Source organism: Corvus hawaiiensis, chromosome 18 (assembly GCF_020740725.1).
Source record: "Corvus hawaiiensis isolate bCorHaw1 chromosome 18, bCorHaw1.pri.cur, whole genome shotgun sequence".
NCBI classification, from domain to species: Eukaryota; Metazoa; Chordata; class Aves; order Passeriformes; family Corvidae; genus Corvus; species Corvus hawaiiensis.
In genome coordinates, this window is record NC_063230.1 from 8,260,731 (window position 1) to 8,272,648 (window position 11,918).

An 11,918-nucleotide genomic window follows, 5' to 3' on the forward strand; every position below is an offset into this window, starting at 1 on the left:
CCTATCAAGAAAACTGAGGTCCAAACAATTAGACAGATTTGCTCTGGAATTTTGATAGTTTTCTTTTGCTTAGAAGTTATGAAACTTATTTCTCATGGATTTATTGCAAATATTCCTTGGCCCCCAGGGCCTGAGAGCAGCAGTTTGAAAATCACTGGTCTAACTTGTATATTTGCAATATATATCCAAGTCTTCACACACCAGTGGAGACACCCTTAAAAACATATACCACACACAGTGCAGTTTTCTCAAAATTAATTTCATCAGGTCCTTCAGTGTCACCCATGGAATAACAAGAAGGGGGTGATAGGAAGGAGTATTATGAAAGAAGTAAGGAAAGGAAAATATGGTAGATAAAAATAATTGACTGCAGCAACACTGTAATAAGACAGAATGTTCCTTAAATGGTGAGGAAAGCTTTTCATGAATCCTTCTCATTTGGAAAAGAAAGATGGTGATAGTGGAATTCCAGCTACGACCAAGTTTGAGTTTTAGTCTTACTGCAGAAATGGTAAATCTTATTCTCTGGATTTGTCCACTTAATGAAGAAGCGAGTGGCTTATGAAAGGGAACACAAGAACAACAGTGTGTTCACTGTATCCAAGAAGTTTAATATCCTATCATTTTCACTTTATTACGTGAAAAATGGCTTGGCATCCAATTCAAAATAGTCTATTTACAGGCATCATCTAGCAATTTTGAGCTGTGGAAACCACAGCACACTGAGTCATAATGCCAAAAGTCAGGGAGCCAAGTGTTGCAGTGGGGATCCTGCAACACGCATATATCAAACCAGGAGTCCTGTGGAAAGGAAATATATATGGACAGACAGATTCTTGCTAGCTGTTTCAGAGAGATGTTTATTTCTCCAGCCGCATGGCCGGAGCTCTGCCGAGGAACTGTTCCAGTCACGGGACCAAGGGTCCTTCTGCCCGCGCAGGGAACACAAACCAACCAACGGGAACGAGGCTGAGCAGGGACAGGGAAGCCCCGTGTCTGTGCCCTCAGGGCCCCTCTCCCAGGGCTACACGGCGGGGGAGGGACCCCAACACCTCACCCATTTTATTTTAATAAAAGGAGAATGAAAACAACTGGATAAACATAACAAGAACAGTTTCAAGACAAAACAAGCCACCCTCCTGAGTCTTTAAATGTCCAAACAGATTCTGTGGAACATCTTAGGGCTGACAGAAGGGAGACAGGACTCTCTGAGCATGCTTTGTGGGGAAACTGAGGCAGGAGAGGGTTTAACTTCTTCCCTCCCCCTTTTCATCCCCCACTCGGCATTGGAAAGGGATTTTTGGGGAAACAATTGGCAAAAGCATGGTTTTGTGAGGGAAACCATGGATGAAAAAATGGATTAGGAATACACTGGGGGTAATAGGACATAGGGTAAAAGGGAAAGGTGGGATTAGGAAAGGGAGACTGTAGGGGGGGTTTACAAGGGAGATACTGTCTAACATGACTACGATTTTTTGCATATATACTGCCTTTTACAGAAACACCATCAGGCCCAGTGACCTGCGATGCTTGTAACCCTTTTCTACCTCGTATAATTTTGAATTCCACGACTTCTCCATCTCCCAAGCTTGGGATGCATTTTTCAGGGTTATTCTTTTTAATAGCAGTTCTATGCACGAATATGTCTTGCTGGTTGTCACACCTTGTTATAAAACCATAATTTTGCTTAACATTATACCATTTTACTATCCCTAAGGTCTTAGTTACTATGATCTTTTCCTTTTTCCGAGTGGCTGCTGTTTTCTGTCTCGCTGCGTCTTTGCTCTCTCTTTCGGTCGCTCCCGTGTTGGAATTGTCGGGGCTGCTGGTGCCTGCGCGCTCTTCCCGGGGTCGCGTTCGGGGCTGCGCGGGCCGGGCCGGGCCGCGCCGCTCAGTTCTCCGTGCGTCGCCTCCTCTGGTCGCAGCTTCGCTGCCGCTGCCGGGCGCTGCACCCACGTCTCGGCCGGGCCCCCGAGCGACGACTCCCCCGCGCCCTGCTCCAGCGCGCGTTTCGGCTGGGCACGGCTCCGTGCCACCGCCACCGCCGCCAGCCACCGCCCGCGTGCCGCCCCTCTCGGCCGGGCGTTCCCGGGGCTCGCTCCACCACGCACTGCGCGGGGCCATTCGGGCACCGCCGAGTCCCGCCGCTCCCGCCGCGCCTCGCTCCGCCACCGACACTGCGGCTCGCGTGGCTCCGCCCGCGCGCGGGAACTGCCTCGCTGCTGCTCGCAGAGCGCTCGGTGCACGTGGCCTGGGCCGCACGGTCCCTGCGCCACGCTTCCCTTCGCCAGGACACAGCTGACATTGCTCAACAGTCTCGGTAACTAAATAATATTCACGAAAATATTCTTCCATCGGCATATATTTTGACTCCAGTATTAACTGTGTCCAAACGGTTTTCCAAAAGCCCTTGGTAATAATTAAATCCCAAGAAACATAGAAAAAGTTCTTAAACAACCATGCCAGGAAGTGTTTCAGTTCTTTTTGAGCTTGAATCAAGCTAAAATTTACAAATCGTTGTTCAAGAATCATTTTAAGATAAATGTCCATATGCGGCTCTGAGAGCCAAGAGTCTTCCCACCGTTCCTCCATAGTTTAGATATGGAATAGCAAAGCAAAACCAAGAAGAGGAATCCAAAGTTTCCAGGGTTTACTCACACAAATCAGTCGCTTAGGGATCGGGGATCGTTCTGCTCTCAATTCTCCACCATTTGTTGCAGTGGGGATCCTGCAACACGCATATATCAAACCAGGAGTCCCGTGGAAAGGAAATATATATGGACAGACAGATTCTTGATAGCTGTTTCAGAGATGTTTATTTCTCCAGCCGCATGGCCGGAGCTCTGCCCAGGAACTGTTCCAGTCACGGGACCAAGGGTCCTTCTGCCCGCGCAGGGAACACAAACCAACCAATGGGAACGAGGCTGAGCAGGGGCAGGGAAGCCCCGTGTCTGTGCCCTCAGGGCCCCTCTCCCAGGGCTACACGGCGGGGGAGGGACCCCAACAGCCAAGGAAGACAGGCTTGTCGTGTTCATTCAGTGCACAGCCAGAGATGCAATATAGATACAGGGGAGGTTCTGATTAGGCCAGGGGACTGGACAGTGCTGTGAAATGATAACAGGGAACAGCACCTTCACTCTGAGGACTGCTGTTTCAATTCTAACCCAAAACAGTGCTGTTGCTGTTGCTGACTGGTGTGCAAGCTCTGGGGGCTTGTTCAGTTTTATAGAAGTCACAACTCTCTAGTATCAGCTGGGAGTACCATAAAATGGGCTTCACGTGGCGAGCTGATAGGAGGGCATGCATTTTTATGCCAAGCCTAAGCAGGAGGTACAGAGGGAAAGAGACTGGGCTGTGTGAGGAATGCCATGGTGTCTGTTCTGTACTACTTCTTCAGTCTGTCAATGTAATTCTGCTTTTGAGCAGTGAAAGCTGCTAGGAAAGAGGCATTTGGGACACAAGGATAAGTAGCACAAATATACTTAAAAGCTACGTCATTGCTCTCATCCTCCTTTACAGGCTGTCACTTGGTCTCCTTTTTCCAGAGAAGGCCAAATTTAGCACCATGCTCTAGAAGAGAGTGACCCATTTTACATATTTCTCTATCTTATAGCTCAAAGGAAAAAACTTTTTTTAAAAATCCACAATAAACCAGGGGTTTGTGATTCAGTTTTTTCTTTTGATAGCTTTCCTTTAAAAGAAACCAAAGAAAAAGCCATGTCAACTGCATTTCTTATTAAATATGTGACTGATAATAATTCTTTGTTTGCAGAGCCAGTGTAGCCAATTTATTGTGCGTTATGGCAAACTCTTCTTTAAAAATAACAGCAAAAGCTATTTGCTGCACAGAATGGCATTTAAAGTGAACAGAACTCTGAGCAATTTTCATAGAGTAAAACAAAGTGAAGTCCTATCTGTTTTCAGAGCACATAAATAAATTATGGCCTTTGTTTCTTTCTCTGATGTGGCCACTTTCTCCTACACAGGCAATAAAAAAGAGAAAATTGCTTCATTTTGTTGTATAAATGGTGGGAAGGAGCCTCTCTGCTGTAATTAAGGTTAGGTGCCGAATTTTGAAGACCTATGACCAGAAATTCAGATTTACTGAATATTCATAGCACAGAGTAGAGTGGATAAGGGTGTGCTGGTCCCCAGTGTGTTGAAATGAAGCTCAAAGTATTTCTGTCTCAGCACACAAAACCTGACATCCCTCAACTCAAGAGCTGTTTGTAGAAAACGTGAAGTGCAGTGCTTTTTCCAAGGGCAGTATCATCAGATTACAATCTGATTTACCTTGGCTGAGACTTGAGTCTCACCTTAGGTCTCTCATTCACTGTTTTTCAGTGTCCATGTATTAACTTACTTTTTACTGTCACTATTATTTAGCACTTAGTAAAAATAACTACTCTTTGCTTCTAAGGTGCTAATCCAGATGTTGAACAGGAGTCAGGAGATTTTCTTGTCATGAACCTGGGCTGACGGTCAGAGGGAAGACCTTCAGCTCTGTCCTTCCCATGCACTCACTGAGAGAGCAAACCTGTAATTACGTGTCACTGGCTTCTGTTTCTCATCTTCATCTCTGTTTTAGATCACCTTGCAGGAGGGACACAGTCAAGGGGCTTTGATAGAAGAGGATGGCAGGAGCCTTGATTACCAGTCCGAACCCAGCTTGGACATCCCCAGCTACCGGAAGAGCTCCCTCCACAAGACCTATCAGTCTTCCCCACTCCAGATAGATTCCTTTGCCATCAATTCACGATCCCTGAGCCTGAAATCTGCTGGCAGGAGAGGGACAGACAAAGTGCCCCTTCATCCAATAAAGTCTGAAGGGGCAGCTTCCACCCCTTACAAAAGCATCTTTTCTCCCAATTCCCTGTCAAACAGAAATGGGAGTCTTTCGTATGACAGTTTGCTGAACCCCATGTCTCCCTCAGGGAGGAAGTGCATTGCCCATTCTGCAGTCAGCTCTGTCGGGTACCACTCCCCATACTTGTCAGCCAAAATGTGCCACCTCCGGGGCAGCGAGCTGCAGCGCCAGCCACCACAGAGCTTCAGCCCAGTGCTGGGGGGCCCGGCCCCGCATCAGCGAGACCCCTCCCCAGTCCGCTATGATAACCTTTCCAAGACAATTATGGCATCCATCCAGGAAAGGAAAGAGATGGAAGAGAGGGAGAAGCTCCTTCACTCACACCCTGATTCGGTGTTTGCAGACTCAGGTGTCTATGACACGCCCAGCTCCTACAGCCTTCAGCAAGTGAGCACACTCTCGGAAGACCCGCGCAGCATGGCCATGAGATACGGATCCAGGGACAATCTGATGGCTGCCACCAGCTTTAGCACAAGGAACCCTATACTGCAGTCCTCAGTGTCTTCACTCTCAAGTGCAATGACAAGAGCACCAAGGACTTCCACAACCTCTCTGCAAGCTGATTTAGCCAATAATAATGTGCAGTCCCATCAAGCACTGCAGGGCAGGGTGAGCAATGGCTCCTACAAATCCCCAGGCCACCAGGTCCCATCATCCCCCACAGGGATGCCTAGGTCACCCTCTTACGGAGGCCCGAAGGCTGTGTCGTTTGTAAACACTGTGGAAATTACAGAGGTGCAGTCAGTGGGAGCACAGAGGTATGTACTGCTTGAGGGGCTGATAGCAGTGGGAATCTGCTTGTGAGCAAGAGCACGGCCCAAATAAGGTGTTTGCTGTGGGCCATGAGGGCAGGAGGTTTGTGGGTGCTCTTCAGTTCTGTCACACCCCCACAGAAACCTCATCATGACAAAATGTTTGCACTTCTGCTGTACCTGGAACTGCAGGTGGTCAATTATGCTGTAAATTTGTAGTGATGCAGTATCATAGGTGAACTGGGGAATTATTTCCAAGGCATGAGGCAGATTATCCCTCCCCTTATGCACAAAAGGGTGGAGCTGCATCCTAAAGGGAGGCTGGACCCAGACATTGCTTGGATATTTCCCTCAGTGCACCCAGTGTTGAGTGTCCATAGTACAGAACTGCTGATAAAAGCACAGAGCTTCATAACATTACCTTAAGGCCTTGCTGCTTCTTTCCTTTCTGTGAGAAAGCGTGGAGAGAGAGGATTTGCTGTGCCAAGAGCCTCAGTAAGTGCCATCTGAGCAAGATCCTCAACTGCAGCTTCTGCATGTGCTTCTCTTTTCCTTCTGGAAACTGTGGAGCTTGCAAAGCCTGAAGAGATCATGATCCTGCTGAGGATGCAGTATTTCAGCTTAGCGGGGGCCTGGAGCGCTCTTCAGAAATATCTAAGTTTCCTTTGTATCTGGCACTTACTGCGCCGTGCTGGCCTCTGGTTGAGGTTGCAGGTTTCTCTCTCCTGTTATCCAACAATTTTGGAAAACTTACTGAAATGTGGGAGAACAATTACTGTAGGTCTCCTTAAGTGTCAGCAAGTTGTTTCAGAGATGAGCAACAAAGTTTTGTTTAACTGGATATTTAACTGGGAAATATTTTTTCTGAGAATTTATTTCTGATTTTAAGACACAGTTTGGCTTAAGGTCAGCAGTGAGCAGTGGTGACAGTTAAACCCTGCTGTGTCTTACAAATGCCTATGCAATTAGTTTGGATCAACAAAGCATTTAAGCAAATAATTAAATGAACAAATATTACTGGGGTGTGGTCCACTAACCTAATGGCCAAATTAATCCTCTCATTTCAGTGGCTTTTCATCAAGTGCATTGGCTTCAACCAGCCTGCTCCCAGGCTTGAATATTTTGCAATGCTGGGACTCAGGGTGACAGGGGTAATTGCTTATTCTGAATGAAGCCATTCTGCTATCACACTTTGTCACTAATATTGCATCTTTTGATATTTCTTTTGATGCAGGGATGACATGCAGCTGAAGACACCTCACAATAAAATAAATGGACAGCCAAAAGGAATAGCCAGGTTGGGTTCAACATCAAGTTCCCAGGGGACGCCTGTCAGCCCTGCTAGACACTCAAATGTTAAGAAGGTGTCTGGAGTAGGTGGAACAACCTATGAAATTTCAGTGTAAAATAAAATGAATTAAAAACAAAGAGCCATCCACTCAGCCAGCCATGAAGCTAGGAGCACTGTGAAGACTCAAATAACAACAAAGAAGGAGCAGCAGCAGTCGGCCACTCTCCTTTTCTTGTTTTGGGTTTGTTCTGTTTTCATCTTTCTCTTTTGGCCAAAAACCAGCTGCAGCCTTATTCTTGAAGGAATAATAAAACTGTACAGTCTATTAGACTCTTCCTGAACTGACAGGCGGGAACTGGCTATGACCTAAGACCACCACAGAGCAGATTTCCTTCCTGCAAGAGAGCGCTAAAGCCATTGTGCGCGTGTCTGTCCAACCAATCTGTCGTGTACCAGTTGTGCTGTGAAAAAGTACGGTCAGTCCAGGATCAGTCAGTTTTCCCATGTCCCTTCCTAGTTCTTCTGGCCAGCAATGTGTCCAGCAGGAGCCAGAGGACCAACTGCTGATTTCCTGCCGCCATGGAAAGCAGGGTTCCTGCACTGGGCAGGAGCTGCTCTGTGTCCCCCGGGCACTGCAGCTCAGGTTCCTCCTCCTGGGAAGGAACAAGGCAAGGCCACTTGGGCTGCAGACACCATGTCGTCTTTAAAAGCCTCCCTGGTCCCGGATGGGGGCAGGAGAAAGGATAGCAACAGCTTCTCCCTGTCTGCCATTCACCTCCCTGTGTGTGAAGTTGTGTGTGTGTGCGCGTGTTTGTCTCCATGGAAAAGGACCGCAACACCAGTGAGGATCTGCCACTCTGACCTCCTGCTCCCTCTGGGTTTGAAAGGCTTCTCTGATCCGGAAGCAAAACCAAGCAGATAAGAAAGGACGTTTGGATGGAAACATATTTTAAACAGCCGTCAGCTGCTTTCCCTGCACCCTCCTTACCTGTTGGATTTAGGCAATAACAGAGTTTACTGCCTTGCCCTGGTGCCATCAGTGTAATCCCGCAGCAAGGTTACCATGAGCTGTTGAATTTACAGTGTGTGTAACTGAGCCAAGCGTATATCTAAAGGATATAAATTTTCTGTCTGCCTAATTACTAGCACATTCCCTCTGGTCTTCAATACTGTTAGACAAATGATTTTCAATTTGGGTTTTTTCCCCCTGGGGAACAACTTTTTAAAATAATATCAATCAAATCTATTTAACATTCTGAGGTTTCTTTTTCCTGTCTCTAGAAAACTACATTTACTTTGTTGGATTTAAAGACAACTTTACTGTAAAAAACAAGAAAGGGGTGCATTACTTTTGTCAAAAATATGAGGACTCTCGCAAAGCTAATTTTGGGACAAATGGATTTTTATTTCTCTGTTCCTTATCTCCTTTTCCTTTCCATTCAGTTACCACCTCCGAAGTCAAAAGTACTGAGATCTGGACCAATGCTAACTAGCCAGATCATGTGTGCAATTAAGAATATCCTGAACGACTGTTGCCAAAGTCACTAAAAATTACTATTTATCACTGAGCCAGTCTGCATATGAGACCTCGACTTCCCGCCTGGTTCTATTGGTGAATAGTTTTGATGAGAGATCTAAATTCATCATTTTTCAGGATATTTGTTTCAAGGGGTTAAATCCTTTCCAGTTCTTGGCTATAATGGAAAGCTCTCCAGGTATTTGGTAGCAGTTCATAATGTGTTGATAACATCTTATTTGTTTTCATGTATGTTGAGATTAATTGTTCCAGAAGGCAAATGTTGACCTTAATTTTGCCTGGTTAAAATTTATATTTTGATTTGATGAATCTTGACATCTGCTGCAATACATGGTTATTATGTCCCTTGTATATCACATTATTTTTTGGAGACAAAGGTTGAAGGGAACATAAGAAAGTTAATCATCTCTCTGTGTAATGCTCTATGTTGCCTGAAGGGAGAAACCTGGAAAGCAATGCATCTGCAATAGGCCAAAGTTCTGAGAGAGTGAAGTAGAAATCAGTGTGCATTTTATTGCCTTGGTGATATTTTAAATGCCTGGTGTAGGGACACTGCAGAGCAGAGAAGCAATAGTCTTTCTATGCAGATTTGTTCACTGGCATGTAGAACATTGTCTTTAGGTGGAGGCACCATGGTACCAGAAGGATGCTGGCAAACTGGATCAGGTACAGATGGAGCAATATATATTAAAGAACTGGATGGGCTGGCTAATGAGAAGATTTAAAGGGCTAAAACATGCCACTGGCTAAGCAATGAAGTGGAAATTGAGTATCATAATTTTACAAATATGTTACTTAAAAGTTGTAAAACCAAAGGTAAATCAAAGGGTTGTCACTGATAATCAATGGTTTACATTTAGAAGGGGACAGAAAAGATGGAGGGGAAGGTGCAGTGGAATAGTCTTCCAAGCAGAGTTTTGGAGACAAACTGTTTAGGACAGTCAAACTGTATTTGGACAAGTCCTTAAAAAATTTCTGTGAGAGGTGAGCCTGTAGGGACAAGGGGTAGACCAGATGGCCTTACAGATTTCTTCCATCTTGAACTGTTATTAATCTGCAGTCCACCCTGATGTTAACTCCTCAGGAAAGATGCAGTACTTCTTTAAGGACTGGAATTCACTCTGGTGCATAGAGTATCACAAGAATTACTTGTTTTTAAAGTATCATGTATGCTATATCTAGGCCCTGAAAAAGAGGGGTTATGAGACACGTGGGATTAGGGAGAGAGACAAGGGCACATTTTATCATGTATCTTTGAATACGTACATGAAATTCATGCAAGCAAGGCTGAAAATTTGCACCAATGTAATATTTGAGATTTGCATCCCAGTGATGCTCCACTTTGATCGTTCTTTCTCTTGCATTTATAAATGAAAAAGCTACTGAAGAACTTGAAGGGCCAAAGAGCCTTTGAAGTTAACTACATTAGTTCATGAGAGAATTTCTCAGTAAGACTAAACACAGTATTGTGTGTATAAAGCACTAATATCCAGGGTTATTTTGACATAGTTCACAAGGGGTAAGGGAGGAAAAAAAGGATGCACTGTGTCAGTACAGGTTCAGCAGTAAAGATTATGTATTTTGTGAATAGTTTTGCCCACAGTTGAGAGACATTCAACTTTTTCATAGGTTTACAATGGTACCAAAGTCTTTTTTTTTTTTTTTCCTTTTGAGGTTTGCATTTAATTCAGTGCACATAGCCTGGAGTAAATAATTCAAATTTTCTGAAAGAATAATCTAAGCAGAACTGTTAACAGGAGATTGCATGCAGCAAATCCAGCCTCATTTCCATCCAAGGCACTGAACCTGCAGCTATTTTCTCATACATGTAAGTGTCTGTTCCATAGTTCCTGTTGTGGGACTGGGGACCTATTTATTAATTCTAATTTTTGAGCAGAATCCAGCCCATGTTACAGTTCTTTAAGCAGTTTACAGATCAGCAGTAAGGTTCTTCTGCCCAGATACCCTGTTTTTACAGACACTGCAGGCCAAATCTACAGCTGGTATAAATTGGTGTAGCTCCATGAAAGCTCATTTAATTGATGCTAATTTATAGTAGGTGGGGATCAGCCATGAAAATCCAGCACGAGTTAACACATCCTGTAAAGTAGCTTCTTTATTTTTGTCATGCTTATTTCATGTTTCAGAAGTCTTAAATATCTTCAACATGTTTTTATTTGTAGCTGTGGATTGTATTACTTATTTAAAAAAGAGCAATAGATTTTTTTTAGTTTATGCATCAGTTTTCATTGCATATTGCATTTTATTATCCGTTTGTTCCCTGTTCATATGCTCCCATTTAGCCTCCAGGTTTTCATTGTAGTACTTTTCTGCCTTGAAAAGTTGGATCTCTGTATCTTTAATTGTATAATATATTGAGTATTATGGAATTAAATGTACCTTATTACATGGGTGGGAGAGAAAGGAAATATTTTTACTTGAAGCCTTAATATTTTCTTTTTTTACTAATTTGTTTGTTGACCTCATAGGAAAGTCTGAATAGCAAAGACTTTGAAACTCCGGGCCAAATACTGCACTGACAGACAACCAGCATTTGGCCCCCATGTCAAAACTGGATGCAGACATAACCTGAAGTGAACAAGGGAAAAAGCCTCAGGGTGGCATATTTTCCTGAAGATCATTAATACAGTCTCAAAACATGTCTGTAAGCAAGTACATTAAAGAAGTCTTCAAGTCTTGAATTTTTAAGGAAGGTGATAGCAGGAACTGCCCTAATATCTTACATCTGCTTTTTTTCTTTTTTAATTAAGCAAAACAAATGTATTTACTCAGTTTGGTTCAGCCAGCTCGGGGGGTTGCACAGAGCTCTGTGTTGGTAGCCATGTGCAGCACATGAGCTGGGGGGTGTTGCTGTTCTAATTCTAACCAAGCGTGATGTTGTGTCAACTTGGCCCGCGAGGATCCCTCCCGGGCCTTACAACGGACGTTCCTCAGATGATGCCTACTCTCCTACAAGCCTAATATGGAAATTGCAATGTGGTTTTCTTCGGACTATATCTGTGGTCCAGACTAGAGATATATAGAGAGATATATATATAGTCAATATTTTTTTGTGTGTGTGGGAAAGATGGGGTCAAGCTTTTCTGTCTCTGACAGTCTGGAAAGTTAATGTCGAACCGTTTTTATGGTCTGTATTTCACCTGTTCTGCCACCTTGAATTGTTGGAATGTATCCGTGCAGGCTTTGTGGAGCTCTGTCTGTAACCTTTTTTGTGGCTCTCGTAATACATATATATTTTTTAAACTTTTGAGTCACTTCAGTATTTTTGAGTGTCTGTTTCTGCCTCAGATGCATTCGTTTGCTGAGATGGTTCATGGTGCGCTACCCTTTCTCACTTCCACTCGTGCAAATCCTGAACTGGAAGAGCAGAACTGGAAAGGCCAGTTCCAGTGCAAAGGACAAAAGTGACAAAATATTAGAAGTGACTGCAGGCTAAATCTCATTTTCAAG

At 44.3% G+C, this 11,918-nt stretch overlaps 1 protein-coding gene across 1 annotated transcript in view; it reads left to right on the forward strand.

Annotated features, from left to right (window-relative positions):
- The window catches only part of ZDHHC8 (zinc finger DHHC-type palmitoyltransferase 8), a 28,605-nt gene extending 16,894 nt beyond the window's left edge, over window positions 1-11,711 (forward strand). Inside the window, exons 10-11 of the mRNA XM_048323168.1 lie at window positions 4,589-5,625; window positions 6,854-11,711. Of these exons, the coding sequence (XP_048179125.1) occupies window positions 4,589-5,625; window positions 6,854-7,025 (1,209 nt within the window). The 3' untranslated portion in view covers window positions 7,026-11,711. The remainder of the gene's footprint in view (window positions 1-4,588; window positions 5,626-6,853) is intronic.
- Window positions 11,712-11,918: the final 207 nt, after the last annotated feature.